The 26,831-nt window shown below is 40.4% G+C and overlaps 1 protein-coding gene and 1 pseudogene across 2 annotated transcripts; one reads left to right on the top strand and one right to left on the bottom strand.

Moving 5' to 3' along the window:
* Window positions 1-349: 349 nt before the first annotated feature.
* LOC127438657 (vitellogenin-like) lies at window positions 350-12,245 on the top strand (annotated as a pseudogene).
* A 3,054-nt stretch (window positions 12,246-15,299) lies between these two features.
* LOC127438658 (afadin- and alpha-actinin-binding protein-like) lies at window positions 15,300-26,586 on the bottom strand. Of its 2 annotated transcripts, none has more exons than XM_051694378.1 (12): window positions 26,318-26,586; window positions 25,486-25,644; window positions 23,496-23,699; window positions 20,516-20,626; window positions 20,270-20,405; window positions 19,563-19,638; window positions 19,271-19,451; window positions 19,038-19,176; window positions 18,747-18,877; window positions 16,271-16,444; window positions 16,046-16,157; window positions 15,300-15,949 (listed from the first exon to the last, which is right to left on the bottom strand). In XM_051694378.1, the coding sequence occupies exons 2-12, from the start codon at window positions 25,606-25,608 to the stop codon at window positions 15,888-15,890; spliced, it is 1,449 nt and encodes a 482-aa protein (XP_051550338.1). In that variant the 5' UTR covers window positions 25,609-25,644; window positions 26,318-26,586; the 3' UTR covers window positions 15,300-15,887. The 2 variants fall into 2 exon arrangements, with proteins under 2 accessions (XP_051550338.1, XP_051550337.1); XM_051694377.1 differs by having other exon boundaries at window positions 15,304-15,949; window positions 19,038-19,179.
* Window positions 26,587-26,831: the final 245 nt, after the last annotated feature.

Raw genomic sequence — 26,831 nt, forward strand, 5'->3', positions numbered from 1 at the left:
CTACATGGACAAAAGTTCAGTATGTGGACACCACATTCTAATTAGCTAGTCTCTTTAATTCCAGTTAAGATTAATCCTAATGCTACGGCATACAATTAAGAAAAATCAAAAAGTATTCTGGTTCTGTTTATTGTATAGATAAACCTTAGCCATGTATAAGTTAAATCTGAAAAGGTCTTCTATATGATTTATAAATATGAATACACTGAAAAAGTGAAACCTTTGACAAAGTAAAACTTTTTTGCTTGAATAACCTTCTCAGATATGAAAACAAACAATCAGTGTTTCACTGTGGACATTGGCCTCGAGGATGACATGATGACAGGCCAGGGTAACCTAACTTCTCATTTAAATCTATGTACAAAACAGCTGACCAACGAAAACTGTTGTCTCACACATTTTCAATCACGTAAAGACATCTGTTAATAATTCATTAAAGAATTAATATTTTGTCAGAAAAAGAACTATAAAAGATCTGTCTCTCTGTCAAGTTCTTCACAAACCATCAGCAATGAGAGCTGTTGTGCTTGCCCTGACGGTAGCCCTTGTGGGTAAGTCAGACTGAGAATTTTTGCTTTGTATTTAAGGGTGATTTCCCATAAGAACAAATTACATCTCTTGAAATCTAAATTATATTGTCTTATTTGTTTCTTTTAGCAAGTCAACAGATCAACCTTGGTAAGTAATATGATTTTGCTATTGTTTTTATTTCAATTTAAAATGTTGCTTTAAAATATTGGGTAACACTTTATTTTGATGGTCCCAAGTAGATATTTAACTGACTATAAGTGGCTTATCAAGTGACTTATCAACTGACTTGCTATAGCTAGTAAACAGTGTTTCAACAAACATTCAGTACACTTTCAGTAGCCTGAATATAGATCTTTATTAATGACCTTTTAATGAACTGATGTTCTCAACAATAATGTAAGTAGGTCATTAATAGAGATCTATATACAGGCTACTGAAAGTCTACTGAATGTTTGTTGAAACACTGTTTACTAGCTATAGAAAGCCAGTTGATAAGTCACTTATAGTCAGTTAAATATCTACTTGGGACCATCAAAATAAAGTGTTACCAAATATTGCATTAATGCTTAGCAAAAGTAATTAAGCACTTAATTACCTAATAATAATACAAAATCAAATAAAATAAAAAACAGGAATTAATTAACTCAACTCTCTTCAGTTCCTGAGTTTGCCCTTGATAAAACCTACGTGTACAAGTATGAGGCTCTGCTTTTGGGCGGTCTCCCTCATGAAGGTCTGGCAAGAGCTGGTGTAAAAGTCAGCAGCAAGGTTCTCCTCAGTGCTGTGACAGAGAATACCTTCCTGATGAAGGTAAATCCTACTAAGCTCTGAAGCAATTGTAGGTGTTCCACTGTGAGACAATACTAAACGTGCTAGCTAGCACCAGCTTTTAAAAGCAACAATCATCGATTAAAATGCAAATGCTCCCTTGCAGCTCCTGGATCCTCTGCTCTATGAGTACAGTGGCATCTGGCCCAAGGATTCTTTTGTTCCAGCCACTAAGCTCACTTCAGCACTGGCAGCTGAACTCCAGATTCCCATCAAGTTTGAGTATGCTAATGGTGTGGTTGGAAAGGTATTTGCCCCTGCAGGAGTCTCCCCTACTGTCATGAACTTGCACAGAGGAATCCTCAACATCTTTCAGCTCAACCTAAAGAAGACCCAGAACATCTATGAACTGCAAGAGGTGAGAAAGTGATTTAAGTACAAATTTCATCTATTAAAAAGATCTGCAATCTCACTTTTCTACTTGTTCTCTAAGGCTGGAGTTCAGGGAGTGTGTAGGACCCACTATATCATCAATGAGGATCCAAAGGCCAACCACATTATTGTCACCAAGTCTAAGGATCTGAGCCACTGCAAGGAGAGAATCATGAAGGACATTGGCTTAACGTACACTGAGAAGTGTGTTGAATGCACCAAGGTAATGCAATAGACAGCTAAGAAAATAGAGGTTTGCTCAATATATGGAAAATGGGTACTCACAGTACTTTTCTTATCTTTCTTATCTGTTCTTAACAGAGGGTCAAGAGTTTGGTTGAAGCAGCAACTTACAACTACATCATGAAACCAGCTGCCAATGGTGTACTGATCTCAGAGGCAACAGCTGTGGAACTGTATCAGTACTCACCCTTCAATGAGATCCATGGTGCTGCCCAGATGGAAGCAAAGTATGATTTACCCTCTTTAATTTCCATTAGAAAAAATTAATAATCAATATTGATTACACAATTTAATATTTTATCAAGTGAAAGTTGAGAAATAATTTTTTTTTTCTGTTTCAGACAAACCTTGGCTTTTGTTGAACTTGAGAAGACCCCAATTGTTCCCATCAAATCTGATTATCTGGCCCGTGGATCCCTGCAATATGAGTTCGCATCTGAGATTCTTCAGACTCCAATCCAACTCCTGAGGATCAGTGATGCACCAGCCCAGGTTCAATTAATTGTTTCATTCAAGTAATTTACCTTAAATAAGTTTAAACCCTTGATTTAAAGGGAAAATATTACAGGTAACTTCTACAGTTGTATCTGTTGAACTGTCAAGACTTCATTTGAACATTGGTCTGATGCCTTCTAGATTGTGGAGGTCTTAAAGCACCTGGTTGAACACAATGTGGCCATGGTCCATGATGATGCTCCACTTAAGTACGTTCAGCTCGTCCAGCTCCTGCGTTTTGCCACCTTGGAGAATGTTGAGGCCATCTGGGCTCAGTTCAAGGACAAACCCGTTTACAGGTAAAGTGTTGGACAGTTGAAAGCAATACTGATAAAAAGTAATGCTTCTATTTTTTTAACCAAAAAATATTCATCTGTTAGGCACTGGCTTTTGGATGCTCTTCCTGCTGTTGGTACACCAGTAATTCTAAAATTCATCAAGGAGAAATTCCTGGCTGGTGAATGTACCATTGTTGAGTTCATTCAGGCACTTGTGGTTGCTCTGCAAATGGTCACAGCTGATTTGGACACCATCCAGTTGACTGCTGTGGGTACATCTTACTCTACTCAAAGTGCAGTTCTTCAAATTTTGTCTACAACAAACTAATCATTTTCATATCTTTTTGAACAGAGTCTGGCAATGCATGAGAAAATTGCTACAATCCCAGCTCTGCGTGAAGTTGTCATGCTTGGATATGGTTCTATGATTGCCAAGTACTGTGTTGAAGTTCCTACTTGCCCTGCAGAGCTCCTCAGGGTAAATGCCTAATCCATTCCAAACATTTCTGTTAGGGATTAGTTTGTTTTACTGTACTTTCTAATTACTGTATATGTGCATCACACTCCTCAGCCCCTCCATGACATTTCAGCAGAAGCCATTGCCAAGAATGATATTCATGAAATTACTTTGGCCCTGAAAGTTCTGGGCAATGCTGGTCACCCTGCTAGTTTTAAAACTATCATAAAACACCTGCCAGGACTGAAAACTGCAGGTGCTTCTCTGCCCATTAGAGTCCAGGTTGATGCCATCATGGCCATGAGGAACATTGCCAAAAAAGAGCCCAAATTGGTAAGTGTCAGATATTATGCTGTAGGAATTAAAAATGTTAAAATGTTTGTGCATGTTTTCTTCAGATATTCAACTAGTCTTGTTTCCTACTTCAGGTTCAGCCAATGGCCCTGCAGCTCCTACTGGACAGGGCTCTCCACCCTGAAGTGCGTATGGTTGCTTGTATTGTATTGTTTGAGACCAGACCCTCAGTGGCTCTCATCTCCGGTCTTGCTGGTGCATTAAGGATTGAGACTAACATGCAGGTTGCAAGCTTTGCCTATTCCCACATCAAGTCATTGACCAGAATCACTGCTCCTGATATGGCAACTGTGTAAGAACAGCAAATCATTTTACAAATGTTTTCTTTATCACTTTACATAAGCACAAGCCTAATGTGATTATGTGTATCCATTTCAGTGCTGGTGCAGCTAATGTTGCCATAAAGCTCTTGAGCCCCATGTTGGACAGGCTTAGCTACCGCTTCAGCAGAGCCCTTCAGCTGGACATCTATCATAGTAAGTCTTGCTGATTTTCAGAAGTCATTTAAGAGAGGGCAAAGTGAATGCTTCTTAAAATGTTTAAAAAATCTCCTAGAATTAAATTCTGCTGATTAATTAAAGAATTTAATGGCATCAATATCTCTTTACCTGTAAAGCTCCTCTTATGATTGGAGCTGCTGGTAGTGCCTACATGATCAATGATGCTGCCACCATCCTGCCTAGAGCTGTAGTAGCAAAAGCACGTGCCTACATTGCTGGAGCTGCTGCTGATGTTCTTGAGGTGGGTCACCAAAAAGGGGATGTTTTTCAACAAACTGATTTATTGTCTTAATTTTTTTAATAGTCTTCACTTTATGGTTTCTCTCAAACAGATTGGTGTAAGAACTGAAGGTATCCAGGAGGCTCTTTTGCAATCTCCAGCAGCAGATGAAAGTGTTGACCGTATCACCAAGATAAAGCGCACCCTAAGAGCAGTAAGTTATGATTTCCACTTTATTGATTAATTTTAAGTCGTTTTAAAAATATGACTTAGGTAAAATACATATAATTTCTCTGTTTTTTTCCCTCAAGCTCACAAACTGGAAGGCTCTGCCAACCAATCAATCTTTGGCTTCAGTCTACATCAAATTGCTTGGACAGGAAGTGGCTTTTGTCAACATTGACAAAACCATCATTGAACAAGCAATACCGGTATTGTATTATACTTAATGTTTTCTCCCACATTAGCAGTTCTCAAAATTAGATGACTGTTAAATGAAAACTATTCCCAGATTGCCACTGGACCCAAACCACGTGAACTGTTGAAGGAGGCCCTGAAAGCTTTGCAGGAAGGAATTGCAGTGCAGTATGCCAAACCTCTGCTAGCAGCTGAAGTGCGTCGTATCTTTCCAACAGCAGTTGGTGTGCCCATGGAGTTCAGTTTCTACACTGCTGCAGTTGCTGCTGCATCTGTCAATAGTGAGTTTTTTTCCTTGAATTTTTCATTCTGCATTAGTCTTCTGCAGTTATAACAGGGTCACTCCTTACTTTGATATTGTTCTGTTCATCCTTTTAGTTCAGGCTACCATTACACCTCCTCTCCCTGAGCAGCCTGAGACCATCACTCTTGAACAGTTGAAGAGGACTGATGTTCAAATCCGAGCAGAAGTTAAACCAAGGTACACTTTCACTGACACATGTAAAAGATATGATAAAAAATGTGTACAACAAACATAATCTCCCTAATTCTTCCTCCAGTATTGCTCTGCAGACCTTTGCTGTGATGGGAGTTAACACTGCCTGGATTCAAGCTGCTGTTATGGCCAAAGGAAAGATCCACACAATTGTCCCTGGAAAAGTGGTTGCAAGAGCAGATATTCTCAAGGGCAATTACAAGGTGGAGGCTCTGCCTGTTGAGGTTCCTGAACATATTATTACTATGAGGTAATGCAATGTAAATTCTATTGATGTAGCAAACATTTTAAGTGAATTTCTGGAGGATCCGAAAGGTTTCTGAAAGATTAAAAAGGTTAAAAAATGCCAACTCCTGTGGTCTTGTATCCTATCCTGTTCTTGTTCCGAAAGCTTTGAGACTATTGCTGTGGTCAGAAACATTGAAGATCCCTCTGCAGAGAGAATTGTTTCCTTGGTACCTGAATTGTCCATGCAAAAGACGCCCTATGCTGGTGACCGTGTAAGCTTTAAACACACACATGGAGGTGGAGATGTGGAAAAATGTTGACTACTTAAAGTTATAAATTGGCATTTTTTACGTTAATTAATTTTTCTTTTTACTTAATTTTTACAGTCCTCTGAGAACACTGATCCTGATATGCCAGCTGTGAGAGCTGCTACTCCATTCCACAAGACCTTCTGTCTTGCTGTCCCATATATTGAAATCAAGGGATGCATTGAGGTGCATTCACACAATGCTGCTTTTATTGAGAATGCTCCTCTGTTCTACATAATTGGACAGCACTCAGTCCATGTTTCAGTAGCAAGAGGTATTCTTAAAGACAAATTTAAAGTTATATAAAGTTATAAAAATATAATGCTAATGGTTTGTCATTCTGGCTTCAGGTGAAGGTCCTGCAGTTGAAAAACTCGAGCTTGAGGTTCAAGTTGGCCCTAGAGCTGCTGAGAGGCTTCTTAAGCAAATCAATCTTGTTGATGAGGACACTCCAGAGGGAAAGAGCATCCTGATGAAACTGAGGGAAATCCTGGAGACTGAAGCAAAAGAAGTTCCTGTCTCTTCTGAAAGCAGCAGTAGCCGCAGCAGCCGCAGAAGCCGCATCAACAGATCCAGCAGTTCAAGCTCCTCCATGTCCAGCTCTCGCATAACTAAGGTGAGGACACAGATTGTTGCTTGTTGGTGACAGCCAGTATTTGTATCATAAATATCTTCATGAAGTATTCTGATTGCACTGAGTTATTTTGTATTGATTTACAGACTGCCACCATGATTGAGCCCTTCAGGAAATTCCACAAAGATCGGGTAATTTTATATATATATATATATATATATATATATATATATATATATATATATATATATATATACATACACTACCAGTCAAAAGTTTCGAAATACTCATTCTTTATTATAATTTCTTTTTCACTTTTAGAATAATAGTAAAGTCATCAAAACTATGGAATAACATAAATGGAACTATGGGAATTATGTTGTGACTAAACAAAATCCAAAATAAATCAAAACTGTGTTATATTTTAGCATCTTCAAAGTAGTCACAATTTGCCTAGAATTTGCAGACATGTACTCGTGACATTTCTCAACCAACTTCTTGAGGTATCACCCTGGGATGCTTTTTAAACAGTACTGAAGGAGTTCCCATCTATGTTGGGCACTTATTGGCTGCTTTTCTTTATTATTGGTCTAAGTCATCAATTTAAAAAACTTTTTTTTATTATTATTAAATTTTAGTTTTATAATGAAATAAATTAATATGGTGGCACAATTATATTTTATATTATATATAAACATTTAAGCATACGCCTTCAGATCAAAGATGTTTAAGATCATGAGAAACATTTCAGTCAAAACTTTTGACCGGTAGTGTGTGTGTGTGTGTATATATATATATATATATATATATATAGTTAAGATTTTTACTATATTTAATTTGTCTGGTTTCTATTATTTATCTTGAAATGCTTGAAAATAAAAACTTTACTTTGCCTGCAGTACATGGCACCCCATGGAGCCTCAAAGGCAGTTAGCAGTGGAAGCACTGGATCAAGCTTTGAGGCTATTAGGAAACAGGTGAATCAATTTGTTTTATTAAATGTATACATTTTGTTCATAATAACACAAAACCCAAAGGTGAACTTCGGTGAACAGCTAAATGTCCTGGTTCAATGGTTATTGTTCATGTTTTCAGGCTAAGTTCCTTGGGAATTCTATTCCACCTGTTTTTGCTATCATTGCCCGTGCCGTAAGAGTTGATCAAAAGCTGCTGGGCTACCAACTTGCTGCATACTTTGACAAGCCAACTGCAAGAGTGCAGCTCATCATTTCCTCAATTGCTGAAAACGACAACTTGAAGATTTGTGCTGATGGTGTCCTGCTAAGCAAACACAAAGTCACTGTAAGACTGGAACTCTTGTGATTCTAAAACAAAATAAAAGTATGTTTTTCTTCATATTAAAGCAAACTGACTTCATTACCATTAAGCACAAACATACTTTTTTAGGCCAAGTTTGCTTGGGGTCCAGAGTGTCAACAATATGCTGTTACTGCTAAAGCTGAGGCCGGTGTTCTTGGAGAATTCCCTGCTGTCCGTCTAGAGTTGGAATGGGAGAGGCTTCCAATAATATTAACCACCTATGCTAAAATGTATAGTTCATCAAACACCTCACAAGAAATGTTTTTGATATGTTAAAATGGAAAATAGTGTTAATTATTTCCTCTTCTCTTGGGCATCACTTAGGCTGTCTAAGCACATCACTATGGCAGCTCTCCGGGCTGGATTCAAGCTTGAAAGAGCCACGAACAGTGAGAAAGAAGTTGATCTGACCGTGGCCTTGCCAACCCAGAGGACCCTGAATATCATTGCTAGGATTCCAGAGGTCAGACGCCAATAGTTTGTCTTTAAATTATTTATAATAGATATAAGAAAAAAAAAAACAACTAATTATTTTTGTACCTGCTGCTCTAGATGACACTGTCAAGGATGGCTGTTCGTCTCCCCGTTGCTGTTCCCATCAATCCAGATGGAACTTTTTCTATTCATATTGATATAGACACTCTTCAGAACCCAGAACTACTACTAGAATCAATAACTAATTAAGAATCAGATTCTACATGTCCTACAAGCATTGTTAGCAGTTTTGATGTGGTATTGATTGTTGTTTTGACAGTTTATTGAATGTGTTACCATAGTGATGTAACATTAATAAATTTCCTGTAAATGTATGAACATGTGAATTGCTTCACTTTACAGTAAGGTCCAGCAATCCCCATTATGTAGGATTTTTAACTGTTTAATACAGCTAGTAAAGAGCCTTCAAACATTTTTAAAAACATAATTGTTTAAATAGGTTACACAGACAGGCATGTGACCTAATGATGACGATATAACTATTATTTCACCTTAAATTAACCAGTCATGTTTTGCACTTTCATGACTGTTTACAAATTAAAGAACATACATCCTAATAGCCCCTATCACAAATGTAGCTAGCTAACCTACCAACCAGGGCCACTTCCAATGTTTTACCACTACTAACTTTCAACTATTATGAAGAGAAAAGAAAAAACGCTGGACACTACCATAGCTTGCAAGAACAATCAATACGTATTACAATGTTTTGGTCATGCAAACTTCTGCCAAAATACCTGCTGACAGTCGTGTAACTGAAAAAAAATCATTAAATATCGATTGAAAGCATTTTAAAAATGGCACAACACTTATTAAAATTTCTCAAAATTACTTTTCAAAAAGTAGCCTGATATGGCACTGTACAGTGACGCTATCAGAATACCATGACATTGTATACTGTGGTAATACTAAATGATCAGCATATTCATGTACCATGGCATTACATCGTACTCCAATGTTCATGTTCAAAAAACATGGTAATGCAATGGTATTTCAGTATTTCTGCTTTTTTGTACTAGTGTTTTGATACTTTTTTTTGTTGTTGGAAAATGTAGTTGTCATTCAAAAGATGCACATCCAGGTTAAGACCTAATTTGTCACTAGCAATCAATTGGATTTGTTTCAACTGATTGTAGGTAAAGATCCACTGCCGTAAGCGATTTTTTTATGGAAAAATATGCAATGCACTCCCTTAAAGATATTAAAAAATAAGCATCCTGATATATCTCACTGGTCTCTGTGACAGCTGTAGACTTTGTGAACAACAAACAAAAATGTATTTGACGCGAATCATTGAGACTATAATTCATAATGTTTGTCAGCTGAGGGCACCTTTGTGCCACTGTTGAATTTGACAGCCACAGGAACAAACAATGCTGCTCTTTTGCTCGGTTTTGGTCTCAAAATTATCTTTGGCGGGTGGGGTTTTGAAATGAAGAGGTGTGGCTAATTCAACAGCTCAGTCACTTGAAAGCTTCAGAAAGCTAAAATTGCTTACAGCACCTTTAAGTATCCCAATATTGTTTCACTGAGTGAGAAACCGCTTCAAATATTTCAGTGAGAGAGCAGTCAGTATGAATCATACTGATTTGTGAATTGATTTAGACTATTTTGTTAACCAGTTTGGCCGATTCACTAAAGAGAACCGACTCAAAAGTATCATTCATTCATGAATCGGTAAATCACTAGTTCTGATTCTACACAGCCGACAGAAATATAGGATACACGTCATTATTGCTGATGTCACAGGGATTTTTTTTTTTTTAAAGTAAATTGGAATGCTCAGTATGTACATGTACAGTTCATGCTAGCACAAGTAATAATTTTGGGTTAAGCTCATTCAACAGCATTTGTGGCATAATATTGATTATAAAATTTTTTAAAAAAAACAAGCGAAACGTCCTGGTTACTTTCATAACCTCTATTCCCTGATGGAAGAAACGAGACGTTGTGTCGATGTAGTGACACTAGGGGTCACTCTTGGGAGCCCCAAACACTTCTGCTTTTTTAAAAAAAGGCCAATGAGAATTGGTGAGTGGAATTTGCATGCCACTCCCCCGGACATATGGGTATAAAAGGAGCTGGTATGCAACCACTCATTCAGGTTTTATGCTGAGGAGCCGAGACCAGGTCCCGGCCATTTCAGCGAGTAGTTCAGCGTTGTGGCAAGAGGGACACAACATTTCATTCCCTCCATCAGGGAACGGAGGTTATGAAAGTAACCAGGACATTCCCTATCTGTCACTCACTTGACGTTGTGTCGATGTAGTAACCCTAGGGGTCCCTATACAAAATGCCACAACTAGCTGAACTGTGTTATGTGAACTGGCGGTGTGTGACGGGCAGTCTGCTGTGTGCTTCGTAGCCAATGCACCAGGTCATCACGTAACCTCCCCCAACGCTCTTATCCATCAGGAACAAGTCGACTGCCCAACTACAGGGACAGGCTAGCCCAGCCGAGGCCTCTTTTCCCTCTCTTTTATCCCCAAAAAGAGTGGAATTTGTTAACTGACTGGGAGCCATAAGTGTCTGCGTCGGGGGGTGTTCCTCCCAAGGGGAAGACACCACGGAGACCACACCCCGCCCAAAAGGGGGGGTATTTTGAGTGGAATACATCATAGTCTTATCGAGTCTTGTCGGAAGTATGTCATGTGGAGAGGTCCCATGGTAGGTCCTACCCGAAGGGGGAGGAGTTTCTACAGAGCATGGCGACCGGGGGCAGAGGGGCCTCTGCCCAAGGAAGACGCAGTTTGCTGCCAGGGAAACGATTTTTTGGAAGATATCACATGGGGTCGCCTTCGAGGAACCAGCACATGTGGAGCACCTACCTCAGTACAGGGGCTCATTAGCGCCCGTACTGGGCCAGTCAGCGAGTTTCTCCGCAAACTCAACTGCTAGAGGGCTAAGGAGGAAAGTCATCCAGGGATCACAGTCTGTGAACACGACTGGGAGTCAAGAGCGCACGTCTTCACCTATGCGCAAGCGGTACACCCAGCCAGTTGTCCCGGAACTTACCTGCTCGTGCCTACCAATACACGGGACGAGACCAGTTCAACCCGGAGATTGTAGAACCTCACAAAGGTGTTGGGTGTTGCCCAGCCCGCTGCTCTGCAAATGTCTGTTAGAGAGGCGCCCCTGGTCAAGGCCCAGGAGGCCGCTACACCCCTGGTAGAATGGGCCTGTAGCCCTACTGGGGGCGGCATATCCTGGGCATGATATGCCATAGTTATGGCGTCAATGAGCCAGTGGGCGATACTCTGCTTGGAGACAGCGTTTCCTTTCTGCTGTCCACCAAATCAGACAAAGAGCTGCTCAGAGACTCTAAAACTCTGCGTGCGATCCAAATAGATGCGTAAAGCACGCACCGGACACAGCAACGTCAGGGCTGGGTCTGCCTCCTCCTGGGGCAGCGCTTGCAGGTTCACCACCTGATCCCTAAAAGGAGTCTTGGGAACCTTGGGCACATAGCCCGGTCGGGGTCTCAGGATCAAGTGAGAGTAACCCGGACCGAACTCCAGGCACGATTCGCTGACAGAGAACGCCTGCAGGTCCCCTACCCTTTTGATGGAAGTAAGCGCAGTCAGGAGGGCAGTCTTCAAAGAGAGTGCCTTAAGCTCAGCTGACTCCAAGGGCTCAAAGGGAGCTCCCTGTAGATCCCGAAGGACTACAGAGAGGTCCCATGAGGGGACGAGGTGCAGTCTGGAGGGATTCAACCTCCTAGCGCCTCTCAGGAACCTGATGATCAAGTCGTGCTTCCTCAAATACTTACCATCTACTGCATCGTGATGAATCAAAATAGCAGCTATATACACCTTCAAGGTGGAAGGGGACAGCCGCCCCTCTCCTGCATGAAGGAAAGCACTGATCCGACTGCGCATTTCTATGGGTCTTCGCGTCGGGAAGAACACCACTTAGCGAACAGACGCCACTTCAAGGCATACAGGCGCCTCATAGAGGGAGCCCTAGCCTGAGTGATCGTGTCTTCCACCACGGGTGGTAGGCCACTTAGGTCTTCCGTGTCCCGTCCAGGAGCCAGATGTGGAGATTCCAGAGGTCTGGTCGTGGGTGCCAGATGGTGCCCCATCCCTGAGAAAGAAGGTCCTTCCTCAGGGGAATTCGTCGGGGGGGGGGGGCTGTCGCGAGAAGCGTGAGATTCGAGAATCACGTCTGGGTGGGCCAGTAGGGTGCTACTAGGATGATCTGCTCCTCGTCCTTCCTGACCTTGCACAGGGTCTGTGCAAGTAGGCTCACTGGGGAAATGTATATTTGCTTAGTCCAGGGGCCCAGCTGAGTGCCAGTGCATCTATATCGAGGGGTGCCTCGGTCAGGGCGTACCAAAGCGGGCAGTCGGAAGATTCCCGGGAAGCAAACAGGTCAGCTGGACCACCTGATGGTGGAGTCTCCACTCTCCCCTGAGGATAACCTGATGTGACAGCACTTCCGCTGCGGTGTTGAGGTCGCCCAGGATGTGAGTGGCTCGTAGTGACTTGAGGCACTGCTGACTCCAGAGGAGGAGACGGCGAGTGAGTTGTGACATGCAATGGGAGCGTAGACCGCTTTGGGGGTTGATGTATGCTACCGATGCTGTGTTGTCTGTCTGGACCAACACGTGCTTGCCCTGGATCAACAGCCGAAACCTCCGCAGGGCGAGCAGTACTGCCAACAACTCTAGGCAGTTGATGTGCCAACGCAGCCGCGGGCCAGTCCAGGAGCCGGGGGCTGTGTACCCATTGCCTATGGCGTCCCAGCCCGTCTTGGAGGCGTCTGTTGTAACCACGACAATGCGCCTGGAGACCTGCTCTAGAGGAACCCTTGCTCGTAGAAATGCATGGTCAGTCCAAGGGCTGAAGAGGCGGTGACAGATCGGCGTGATGGCCATGCGATGTGTCCCGCGGCGCCATGCCCATCTCAGGAATCGAGTCTGAAGCCAGTGCTGAAGCGGTCTCATATGCATCAACCCGAGCGGTGTGGCCGCCGCTGAGGATGCCATATGCCCCAGGAGCCTCTGAAAAAGTTTCAGTGGAACCGCTGTTCTCCGTCTGAACGCCTTCAGACAGTTCAGCACCGACTGTGCGTGCTCGTTCGTGAGGCGCTTTGTCATCGAGACTGGGTCCAACTCCAAACCGAGATGCTCTGAACCGGGGAGAGTTTGCTCCTTTCCCAGTTGACCCAAAGACCCAGTCGGCTGAGGTGCCGGAGCACGAGGTCCCTGTGTGAACACAGCAACTCTCGAGAGTCAGCTAGGATTAGCCAGTCATCGAGATAATTGAGGATGCGGATGCCCACTTCCCTTAGCGGGGCAAGGGCAGCCTCTGCGACCTTCGTGAAGATGCGAGGGGACAGGGACAGGCCGAAGGGGAGGACCCTGTAATGGTATGCCTGGCCTTCGAAGGCAAACCACAGGAAGGGTCTGTGTTGAGGTAAGACCGAGACGTGAAAGTATGCGTCCTTCAGGTCTACTGCCGCGAACCAATCTTGATGCCAGACGCTCGCTAGAATGCATTTTTGCGTCAGCATCTTGAACGGGAGTCTGTGCAAAGCCCGGTTTAGTACTCGCAGGTCCAGGATTGGTCGCAACCCACCGCCTTTCTTTGGTACGATGAAGTAAGGGCTGTAGAACCCTTTCTTCATCTCAGCTGGAGGGACAGGCTCTATCGCGCCCTTGCGCAGAAGGGTAGCGATCTCCGCACGCAAGGTAGCGGCGTTCTCGCCCTTCACCCTGGGCGGGCACCTGGCGAACTGAATCGCATAGCCGAGTCAGACGGTCCAGGTCAACCACCACGATGGGTTGGAAAGCGCGAGCCACGCGCCCAAACTCCAGGCGAGGGGGACCAAGGGAATGATCACATCAGACGTACTGGCGGGTGGGGCCTCGCGGCGGGGCGGAGCTCGAGGTGCCATGTCGAGGGGATTCAAGCCCCGTGGCCGTGCTGACTCCAGGGACATCGAAGCACTTACCTGGCTCCTGCCGCCCACCATAAGATTGGCCGAAGAGGGGGGAGGAGGAGTCTTGTCCCTGTAATCCACCAGACCCAATCCTGTGTGAGCATGTTTGTGCCACAGCTGGGCGCACAGGGGCGGGGGGACCGCCGCTGGAGCGCCATACCTGCAAATATGGGACAGTGGACGGTGGTTGTGACAACGGCCGTGCACACCGAACATGTGACCCAGGGAACAAGAAAACCGCTCTTTTGTTGAAATTTTGGGTACCGCAGCCTCTTGGACATGCAGCAAAAATGAAAATGAAAAAAAAGATTCTCCTCCCGGCCCTCCACCGGGGGATGGAGTGGTCTGCTCACCAGCTCTGGAGAAGTAGGTCTCCTTGCCCCTGGGTCGCCCATCTCAAGTGTGCTTCGATGCCTTCCTCGGGTTCCTGGCGGCCGGCCGTGAGACGGGTTGCGTCTGCTTCCTGCGCTGGGCTCGGGGGCAGGCTGCGGCGGAGCCGGTGCTGTAGTTGCAGGAGGACGCCCTTGGCGACGAGCAGATGGGGTGCGGGGTCTTGAGCTGCGCTGGGGCAGGATGTGTTGTATGGCCTCCATCTGCTGCTTCACCGCCGAGAACTGCTGGGAAAAGTCCTCGACGAATAGGCCAACCTGGGAGATGGGGGCATCAAGGAACCGTGCCTTGTCAGCCTCACGCATCTCAACCAAGCTGAGCCAGAGGTGGCGCTCCTGGATCACCTGGGTGGACATCGCCTACCCGAGAGACTGTGCCGTGACCTTCGTCGCCCGGAGAGTGAGGTTGGTTGCCGAGCGCAGTTCCTGCATCAATCCTGGTTCATTGTGTAGTGCTTTTATAAAATGACAAGCTTCACATTTCTGCCTTTAAACCCTCCAAAATATGGCCACATTCACTTCCATTGTAAGAGTCTCACTGTAACCTCGATTTTTGCTTTTTTTAAAGAAAAGGAAGAGTCAAAATTTATTTTTGTGGTAATCAACATTATGGCACAAATGCTGTCAACTGAGCTTAACTTGTATTGAACCCGCAATATTTATTTGAGTGGTGGGACTCGACAGGTCACTGGAATTAACATTTGTTCGAGTCCGTGATGTGGCGGAATCCAAATGTTCCCGAGTCCATGACAAGACCAAGAACATAAAAATACTGTCTCGACACAGAGTTCGAATCCAGTCTTGAGATTGCATGAGCTATACTTTCTATCTTTATTTGAATAAATCTTAAAGCATCCTAATACAAGTTCCAGTTAAGTTTGGCATTTTATATATTTGAAGCTTATTCCTTATTGAGTATGTTTTAAATATAAAATAAGTTTATTTTTAAATTAGTTGTACGATATTAAGCTTATCCACATGCAACAAAGAAATCAAGGTTTTGGAGATTATGTAAAGAATTATGGTGGTATGTTAATTAACTGCTTAAATTATAAAAGATAAAATACGTAAAATTTAAGCTCAAAGGCGAATGCACAATAAAAAATAAAATGGACCCATGCTTAAACCATATAGTATTTGATGTAGTCAAATGCATTATTACTTACAGATGTTGTTGGATGAGACTGTATTTCATATTTAGTAACAAATAAATAAATAAAAAACAAAATAAAATGTACAATACTGCTGAACGTGAATACAACATATTATCTATTATATTATCATTGGTTTAATATTCAGGTCCGTATTTTGAATGTTCTTTATAAAGATAATGATGGACTTGGAAGCTTCTCATTCACACTGGCTCAAGGAATCTCTCATCTGGTGCCGGATAAAAATCCAGGATCATCTGCAAGGGGTTCCATGGATTGGAAAGACTAAAGATGAGATTTGCTCACTTTAGCAGACATTGGCATGTGTTTCTCTTCATGAGTAGAGTCTGCAAAATCAGAAAGCATTTTTTTTAAGTGTATTTTTATTTAAAAAAAGAATTAAATGTTGTAAGCTATTAAAAAAGTACAGACAAAACACTCACACTTGAATAATTCATAAGATATCTGACTTTGTGGTTTCATCTGGTCTGCAAATGTTGTGTTTAGAAATTGATGTTTGAGCCATACTGCACGATCATCCTCAAAAGATTTTCTCTGAAATAAATAATGTTTTTTGTTTGTTTGTTTTTTTACTTGAACAGCTGCAGTTAAATCAATGACACTGCTCAGAATTAAGAAGTTCATAAATTATTATCTTGTGTCAGAACCTCATGGCCCAATCTGATGGCAGCCTCTGTGAAATTTCTTCTTTCCATTTCAAAGTTTTTCCTCTGTTCTTCAAAAACTCTCCACTCCTCTTTTAAGCGTTCCTTCTCTTCCAGCATGTAGCAATCATTGAGGACAGCTGCAGTCTCCTCATCACAGGGTGTGTTGAGCTGTTGCTGTAAAATAGGGCTGAAACGATTAATCGACGTTATCGACAACGTCGACAATAAAAAATTGTCAACAACATTTTTTGTTGTGAATAGTCCTTTGATCTTATTTAGTGCAACATGAGATCATTTGAAACACTTATGATGGCACACGAGAGCAGCAATGCCACTTGCGCCTGAATGAAGAGAGCTAACGGTCCAGACGCAAAGGTGATTTAGATCGCAAAGTATGAGGGAATTATAATACAAAAATACATAAAAAGTAAATACAGAAGCAGTGTCGTCCTGATGTGAAATTAAGTGGAACCTTACCTGGCGTTCCACTTGAGCAAAACTTGCCTTCCAGAGCGTCTAAAAACGAAACACCCCGGCATTATATCTTAAATGCACCCTTTATTAAAGTTTAAATAATAAGGAAGCAGTTGTGTAAATAAGCACAAACTCTGGTATTTCTCTGTGCGATCAGAGCCGCTTATATGAGTCGCGTGAAAAACAGAGTTTCAAACTTCTCCCGGCTGATAAACCCTCTCACACTGAGACACTCGTCCCTCGCACACACTTGCTGCAGCTAGATTATAACACGATGGCTCGCGACGTAGTGAATCATAATATACTGTATGTGTCACGGTGTGTATCTTATCGTAAAGAAAATCAGCAATATGCAGATCTATTAAGAAGAGAGGTTTTTTTTTTGTGAGTTAAAGATGGATCATAGTTAACAAAAAGGTGAGAATAGCATGTTTTTTATTTGTTTTCCAATATAAACATCTAAACCTCCTTGCATACATTTACTTTAGGAGCTATCCTACTGAAGGAAAAATTGTTATTGGAGAATGTTGAATATAATATTTAACATATTTTAATATTTTAAAATATCTAAAAATTCTTAAAACAAGTTACATTTATGTGAAAAGCAACATATAAGATATTAAGACTTTATATTTTAAAGTATATTTTGTCTTTACTGCACTGGCAGATGTATGAACAAGTGAAAAAATACACTTATGTGAGAGCTAATGATTATTCATTGCAATAATTGGCAAAATAGTCTAATAATCGTTCTAATAATCATTTGATTAGTTGATTATCAAAATAATCATTAGTTGCAGACCTACTGTAAAAACAAAGCAATGTTCATGTTCTCTTGGTTAGGACTGGGCAACATAGGTAAAAATATATGCCTTGATATTTGATGACATTCAGTAAACATCTTTATTACACGGCTCTTTGGAATACTTGATTCTGATTGGTCAAAGGCGACATCCAGCGGTCAAATATTGCTCTGTAACAACATCAGGGGATTTAGACGTATCAGACCGCTCATTCAGGTTCTGCGAGCTGTCTCTCCTGCTTCTTGGATAAATGTGCGATCTTTACAAGTAAGCTAATAAAATACTTTCAACTCAAGTCAATGTTTCATGTGCATTTATTTATTTATTTATTTGGCTAGTAGTCTTGTAATAGACTGAATAATAAGAAGTCAGAAGGTAATTTTTACAAAGTAAACACCGACAGAACTCAGATGCAAAAACCACAAGTTGATTCAAGCTGTTAAACGATTTCTTTCTTCTCACAAAATTACATAATTTCAGCGCAAATCAATGTTTCTTGTCCATTTATTTGTTTATTTGGCAAGTGGTCTTGTAACAGGCTGAATATTGAGGAGTCAGATGGTCATTTTCACAAAATAAATACCAACAGAACTCCGACACATAAACCAGAGGTTGATTCAAGCTGTTCAGCGATTTCTTTCTTCTCAATTTACATAACTTAAATGCAAATCTATATCTTATGTCCATGTATTTATTTATTTGGTTTGTAGCCGTGTAATAAGCGGGATAATGTACAGTCAACCCATTGTTATCGCAAAATAAACACCTTCAGGGTGATACAAGACCAGATCACCCAACCGGCTGACTGTACATTATCCCTTACTTATATTTATGAATTTGCTCTGAAATCAGTTGAACCATCATTTGGACCTACTAGTAACTGTGGCAAAGTGTATTCAAAATGTGTAATGCATGAACTAAAATACAGTAAAAAAAAAAAAACTATTTACTGTAAAAAAGTAAATCAACCAATCCAAAGCAATTTAATTTCATCTCCTGTCTTTCCATTCCCAGACTTTAAGACCTCCATAAGCAATATTTAAAACCTTTATTGTATAATATTTAATACTTCTTAAGGCCTCAAATTTCAAAAGTGGATTTTTATTTTTTAATGTTGATACTTTTCAGGGCACTCTACTTACAGACTTAATGATTCAGATACAGCAAGACTGTTTTGTGAGAAATTGTGCTCTACTTACTTGCAGAAGCTGCTGCTGAGTCTGAATGAATTCTTTGCACTGCTGAAGTTCTAATTTTAGCCTCTCTATCTCCTCCTCGTGGAGATGTTTGGAGATCACCTTCTCACTGTCTCCAGCTTGCACCAAGGATGCTGCAACACAAAATTGCATTTGATCAAATGACAGCCTGGCCTTGTCTTTATGTTCTTCTTAAAGACCGATACACAGTGAAGGCACCTTGTCTGTGAGTTTGTGCTTTAACATGAATAAAAAATACTTTATTTTTTGGATTTTTTATATGCATCTCTGTACCTTGGCTGTCCAGTTTCTCAACATGGTGTTTCAGTTTCCTCCACTGCTGACGAATGCTGTTGGTGAGTTTCTCCCGAGCATAATCACAGGACATCCCAGAAGGTCCTTTCAAAGAGTTCTCCTCATCATCTGAGTTTGTCTGCTGGGTATATAAGAGAAAAATCAATCATGCTTTGATTTATTTTCTTTGGTATGCATTTTGCAGTCATACAAAACCATTGTGGGAGACTAACCTGATCTACTTTATTGCTCTGTTTCTCTTCCTTTTGGCAATTCCTCTTTGAATTTAAAACTCCCACCATCTCTCGTTTCATCTGCTGAAGAACTTTCTTCAGCTCAATGTTTTCCAACATCAGCTCCCTCTGTCGATTATCAAATTCATTCAGAAGAGTTCTGTACATTTCTCCTTCATGTCTGGAAAAAAACAAATAAACATAAAGAATGTTCAACCCAAAGATTTGCCTTATGTAACAATTATTTGATTAAAGAATTCAGAAGAATTCCAAAAGCACTGATGCCTTGTACCTGGCTTCAGTTTTTCCAGTTTTCCAAAGACATCTCCTCCCATCTGGCCTTCCAACATAATTCAAAACTTCCATTCCTGACAAAGACATGCACATGAGCATATTAGGCTAATTAATGAGTGAAAATTTAAAATATCCTTCAGGGCAGCACTAAATTAAACAATGAAGTGAACTTGAAGTGTGTAATGTTTTTCAATGTAACATACTTTCTCCTATCTCAGCTTAATGTATGGCAACTATACATCTTGTGAAGTCTAAACACTATGGCTCAGTGGTGCTATCAAAACACTATTTGTTTGAGCAACCCGACTAGCCTGACATAGCAACACTGCCACAACTAATGGTATGGATATGGGGTGGGACTATCTGTTTGTGTGAACAATGGAAGACGTTGAGATGGTTGAATGGAAGGTGTTTGAGAAACCTAAATGAAAACAGACATCATTTTTACAATTCCAATTGGTGATGTTAGTCGCACAGAAATTACACACTTTACCAATAGCTGGTTTTGACTGCATCTTGGCATAAACATAGGCATTTTATTAGTTTATTCGTTTTCTTAATTTATAAACTAAATGTCCTACTAATCAAACCAAAAATAAAACATGATTCAATTAAAATGAACTCACTTGTCATAATTGTAACAATACATTTACATGTTAAATTACATGCTATATTACTAAGAGATGTTTATGTGACACATATTACCTTGTTTCTTATCCTTTTTGGCAATGAGTAGCTGACTGAGGCGTTCCTTCACTCTGTTGTGCTCCCTTTCTCTTCTCTTAATATCGTGGTTGTATTGTGTGGCACGGCTCGCAATGATACCCTGCAGCCTTTGTACCTATTAAAGGACAAACCATATTTGATTTGACAAAAGATTGAGATTAAAAGTGAACTGAAAAACTATACATGATGACCTACATCAAAGCAATTCCCATTCATTTTTCATACCTCTTCTTTGGCATCTTTAAGGCTGTTTTGCAAAGTTTTTATATTTGTTTTGAGCTGACGCTCTTTCTCGTGCAAGCGCATATTTTCCTTTTTTGAAAGTTCAAGCTGGTCCTGCAAAACATTGAAAATTATAATATCCAAATCACACTTCAGCTTTATAATAGTGAAAATATAAATGTTCATATTGGACATGAGATTGCACAAAAGCGTGAGTGAAATCCTTTTGGACAGTTGATATGTCCTAGAGTGTAACATGCTATTCTTTTTAATTATTATTAGGGCTGTCGATTTAATGCATTAATTCAGTGTGATTAATTTAATAAAAAATTATGTGTTAAAAAGTTTTACGCAATTAAGAATGCCCAGGCATTAATATGAAATAGTCCTTTGAAAAACACGTTAATAATACATTTATCTCAGACAGATTACTGAATTCAATTGCAAAATGGAATGCTGTGGACTGTAGTCCAATGATAGGCTTATGTTCAATAATATGGAAATACAGTGCATCCAGAAAGTATTCACAGTGCTTCAATTTTTCCACATTTTATGTTACAGCCTTATTCCAAAATGGATAAAATTCATTATTTTCCTCAAAATTCTACAAACAATACCCCATAATGACAACGTGAAAGAAGTTTGTTTGAAATCTTTGCAAATTTATTAAAAATAAAAAACGGAAGAAAGAAAAAAAAATCACATGTACATAAGTATTCACGGCCTTTGCTCAATACTTTATTGAAGCACCTTTGGCACCAATTACAGCCTCAAGTCTTTTTGAGTATGATGCTACAAGCTTGGCACACCTATTTTTGGGCAGTTTCTCCCATTCTTCTTTGCAGGACCTCTCAAGCTCCATCAGGTTGGATGGGGAGCGTTGGTGCACAGCCATTTTCAGATCTCTCCAGAGATGTTCAATCGGGTTCAAGTCTGGGCTCTGGCTGGGCCACTCAAGGACATTCACAGAGTTGTCCCGTAGCCACTCCTTTGTTATCTAGGCTGTGTGCTTAGGGTCGTTGTCCTGTTGGAAGATGAACCTTCGCCCCAGTCTGAGGTCTAGAGCGCTCTGGAGCAGGTTTTCATCAAGGATGTCTCTGTACATTGCTGCATTCATCTTTCCCTTGATCCTGACTAGTCTCCCAGTTCCTGCCGCTGAAAAACATTCCCACAGCATGATGCTGCCACCACCATGCTTCACTGTAGGGATGGTATTGGCCAGGTGATGAGCGGTGCCTGGTTTCCTCCAGACATGACGCTTGCCATTCAGGCCAAAGAGTTCAATCTTTGTTTCTCATGGTCTGAGAGTCCTTCAGGTGCCTTTTGGCAAACTCCAGGCGGGCTGTCATGTGCCTTTACTGAGGAGTGGCTTCCGTCTGGCCACTCTATCATACAGGCCTGATTGGTGGAGTGCTGTAGAGAAGGTTTTTCTTCTGGAAGGTTCTCCTCTCTCCACAGAGAAATGCTGGCGCTCTGTCAGAGTGGCCATCGGGTTCTTGGTCACCTCCCTGACTAAGGCCCTTCTCCCCCGATCGCTCAGTTTGACCGGGCGGCCAGCTCTAGGAAGAGTCCTGGTGGTTCCAAACTTCTTCCATTTACGGATGATGGAGGCCACTGTGCTCATTGGGACCTTCAACGCTGCAGAAATTTTTCTGTACCCTTCCCCAGATCTGTGCCTCGATACAATCCTGTCTCGGAGGTCTACAGACAATTCCTTGGACTTCATGGCTTGGTTTGTGCTCTGACATGCACTGTTAACTGAGGGACCTTATATAGACAGGTGTGTGCCTTTCCAAATCATGTCCAATCAACTGAATTTACCACAGGTGGACTCCAATCAAGTTGTAGAAACATCTCAAGGATGATCAGTGGAAACAGGATGCACCTGAGCTCAATTTTGAGTGTCATGGCAAAGGCTGTGAATACATGTACATGTGATTTTTTTTTTTCGTTTTTTATTTTTAATCAATTTGCAAAGATTTCAAACAAACTTCTTTTACGTTGTCATTATGGGGTATTGTGTGTAGAATTTTGAGGAAAATAATGAATTTAATCCATTTAGGAATAAGGCTGTAACATAACAAAATGTGGAAAAAGTGAAGCCTTTTTTTATTGTCTTTTCAATGCTTTACTCATCTGCCACAATAATGTAATGCATTTTAATTATCCAAATTATTATATATATAATATCCTGTATATAATATTTATAATCCTTTAAATATAACTATTTATAATTATTTAATCATTGTATATTTCGTATTATTATTTCTTATTGAATTATTATCATTAATGAATTGTTGTTATTTGAAGGCCTTTCTCAGCAAATATTTATAAATGCGATTAATTTGATAAATTCAATAATTGCGATTAAATGGATAGTTCACCTAAAAATGAAAGATCCATATAATTAGAAGCAATATGTAGGTGTGGGTGAGAAACAGAACAAGCAAAAAAGTAAAAATCAGTAACAAAAAATAAAAAAAATAAAAATAACTAAATTTTTACTCTAAATCTCCACTTTAACTTTCACTTTCAGATGAGAAAGGGAAACTAAACAGGCACCACATGTGACTTTAAGATGTAAAAGTGATAGTGGAGATTTAGAGAAAAAAAAAGGAATTAATCTTCTCTGTTTCTCTCCCACACCTATTATACTGCTTCTGAAGATGTGGATTTAACCACTGGAGTCAAATGGATTACTTCTGTGCTTGCTTTATGTTATTTTTGGAGCTACAAATGTCTGATCACCATTCACTTGCATTGTATGGACCTACAGAGCTGAGATATTCTTCTAAAATATGGCATGGGATGGCATGAGGCTGAGTAAATGATAAGAGAATTTTCATTTTTGGGTGAACTATCACTTTAATTCGATTAATTAATTGCCATATCATGTAATTAATTTGATTTGAAAAATTAATCGATTGACAACCCTAAATTCAATACATATTGACTGTCTTACATAAACAATAAAAAGCCAAACCTTCAGCCTAGAGTTTGTGAGATGCTGGAAGTGAAGGTCACTGCTGGACTTGAGCTGTTCTACCTCCAGCTCCTCCATCATTCCAATAGCTCGACGGTGCAGCTGCAGCAGGTCATATATGTTGTTTAGTGTAACAACAGCATCCAGATCATGGGTGCCATCTGAGTTACAGAAGATCGATGGAAAGCCCAGGGACGACAGCTCCTGTTAATACAACCCCATTTCCGGAAAAGTTAGGACAGCATGAAAAATGCTAATAAAAACAAAAATGAGTGATTTGTAAATTATAATCACCCTTTGCTATATTGAAAGCTCTACAACTACACATTAAATGATGTTTTACCCTGTGAATTATTATTATTATAATTATTATTTTTATTATCACCATTTCTCTTCTAATAACACTTATTAAGCATTTGGGCACTGAAGACACAAGTTTGTTAAGTTTAGAAAGTGGAATTTTCCCCCATTCATGCATTATGCAGGTCTTCAGCTGCACAATTTTATGGGGTCTTCATTGCTAGATGGTGTACTTAATAATGCACAACACATTCTCAATTGGAGACAGGTCAGAACTGCAGGCAGGCCAATCTAACACCCACACTCTCTGCTTACACAGCCATGCACCTGTAATCTGGGCAGTATGTGGTTTGAAGTTGTCCTGCTGGAAAATGCAGGGACATCCCTGGAAAAGACGGTGCTGGATCGCAGTATATGCTGCTCTAAAATTTGTGCATACCTGTCTGCATTCATGTTGTTCTCACAGATGTGTGAGCTACCCATGCCATGGGAACTGAAACACCCCTGGCCCATACAGACATTAGCTTTTCCACTTTGGCCCGGAGAACAAGACAGCTTTATTTTTCAGCACTTCTGGACAGTGTTGATGTAGGGCTTCTCCTTTACATAGTAAAGTCTTAATTTGCATCTGTGGATGCAGCGGCGAATGGTGTTGACTAACAATGGTTTACTAAAGTTATCCCAAGCCCATGTTCATGATATCCACTACAGATGAATGATGTTTTTTAAGACAGTGATGTCTGAGGGATCAGAGATCATGCACATTCAGAAGTGGTGTTTGTCTTGCCCTTTACGCACCAAGATTTGACCAGATTCCTTGAATCTTTTAACTATATTGTGCACTATAGAGGGTGAAATGCCCAAAATCCTTCCAATTTGTCTTTGGGGAACATTATTCTCAAAGTGCTGGATTATTTGCTGAAGCATCTGTTGGCAAATTGACAAGTCTCGAACGATCCTTGCTCTTGAAGGACTATGCTGTTTTTGGAGGCTCCTTATATGCTATGACACGATTGCCTCACCTGTTTAACATCTCCTGTTTCACATCGCCTTGTTATTTCAACTCGGCAAATTGTTATTAGTCTTAAATTGCCCCTGTCTCAACACTTTTTTTGGAGCGTTTAGCAATCATCTGATTTGAAATTATCGTACATTTTCAAAAAAACAATGAGATTCACAAGGTAAAACTTCATATAATGTGTAGTTGTAGTGCTTTCAATATAGCAAAGGGTGAATATAAATTACAAATCACTCCTTTTTGTTTATTAGCATTTTTCATACTGTCCCAACTTTTTCGGGATTGGGGTTGAACAAAGAGTAAGTAGATTTATAATGCCTGGAGAAACCCTTCCATTTGCATTCACTCTCATCTCAAAGGAATTGTGTATTTATTTGTAGTGTAATTACAGCATATTTGCAGGGACAAACTGGACCATAGAGATGAGCCACACATTTTAACATTTAAGGAGGAGTGCATTTTTAACTGTTGCAAGACTCCACTAAAAAATCCTTCCTCTGTGACTCAATTTTTAGTGGGAGCAAAGATTAAATATATTTTTTAGAAAACTACAGACAACTAAACTTGCTGACCGATGATAAGACAATGTTCACAGTCAAACCAATGCTCTAAACAATTCTTCCAGGTTTCTATTTTCACCCAAGGCAAGCTGCAGACAAATATAACACCTACCTGATTGATGTACAGAATGCACTCAGAGATATTCTCTTCTGTGCAGAAGTTGCTTGAGATGTTGAAATTACATAAGGGCAGAGGAGGTGCCACAGATGGAGTGTACAGCCTTGACGGAGACATTTTAGACAATATTGCCTATATTTCCTGGAAAAAGAACTGGAAACATACCCAATGTCATTTACAGTAATAATTAAAAATATGTAATGCATGCAATATTGCATGATGATAAAAATGTTACAGGGAAGATGGTTCACAAGATTACTTTGTGCATGAGGTTATGGTTTAGTGTGTATGTGAATACTGATCTAAATGAGGTTACCTATCCTTAAAATAACTTTCCAGTGTTATTCTGAGTCTAATAACCTTCCCTTCTCCCAAGACTCTGGTTAAGTGGAGCACCAGAGTAAAATCTTTTACTTATGCCACCTATGTCTGCATGACTTCTATAATATTGTGCATGCAAATGAAACACCCCTCAACTATGATATATTAATAAACATACACATACACATCAGTGTCCATAGACTGTCAGTAATTTGCTTTATCTTCATAGATCAATTTGCACAGTGATAGCTACCAAACAGTGACTCTATAACAAGTGTTGAATACAAAGCAGACTAAAAATGTACCAAATTAACAACAATTACATATATCAATGTAAATTATATTTACATAAATATTATATATAGCGACATATAGCGATAAAGCGATATTTAAATATATAATATGATTTGGTGATAGCATAATAGTCTCAAATGTCGAGGGCTGTAACATGAAAACCAGCAGCATTTCACTTACTGTGCATCTTCTGGCATTAAATATTACTTACGAGGTTTTGGCGCTCTCATTTACCAACATTCGGCACAAACTGAAACATTTTTCCTGGGACGTCTGCGAAAAAAAGCGTCTTTATAGCACATAGTTACACTGACGCAGATGCGTTCTGCGCAGCTCTATCTTGAACGGTCGCAAGCAAATACGTTGCCATGCAACGAATGCGAAGGCGTGTTATTGTCTGTCTCCCTTTTATTAAAGGAACAGTTCACCCAAAAATAAAAATGCTGTCATCATTTACTCACCCTCATGCAATCCCAAGGGTGTGACTTTCTTACTTTTGCAGAACACAAATTAACATTTCATCTCTGTAGGTCCTCACAATGCAAGTGAATGGTGGCTAGAACTTTGAAGGACCAAAAATCACACAAAGTCAACAAAAAGTAATCCTTACGACTCCAGTGTTTAAAGTCATGTCTTCTGAAGGGATATGATAAGTGTGGGTGAGAAACAGATCAATATTTAAATCCAATTTTTTTTTTTTTTTTTACAATAAATGTCCACTTTCA

This window comes from Myxocyprinus asiaticus, chromosome 50, assembly GCF_019703515.2.
Source record: "Myxocyprinus asiaticus isolate MX2 ecotype Aquarium Trade chromosome 50, UBuf_Myxa_2, whole genome shotgun sequence".
Taxonomy (NCBI): Eukaryota; Metazoa; Chordata; class Actinopteri; order Cypriniformes; family Catostomidae; genus Myxocyprinus; species Myxocyprinus asiaticus.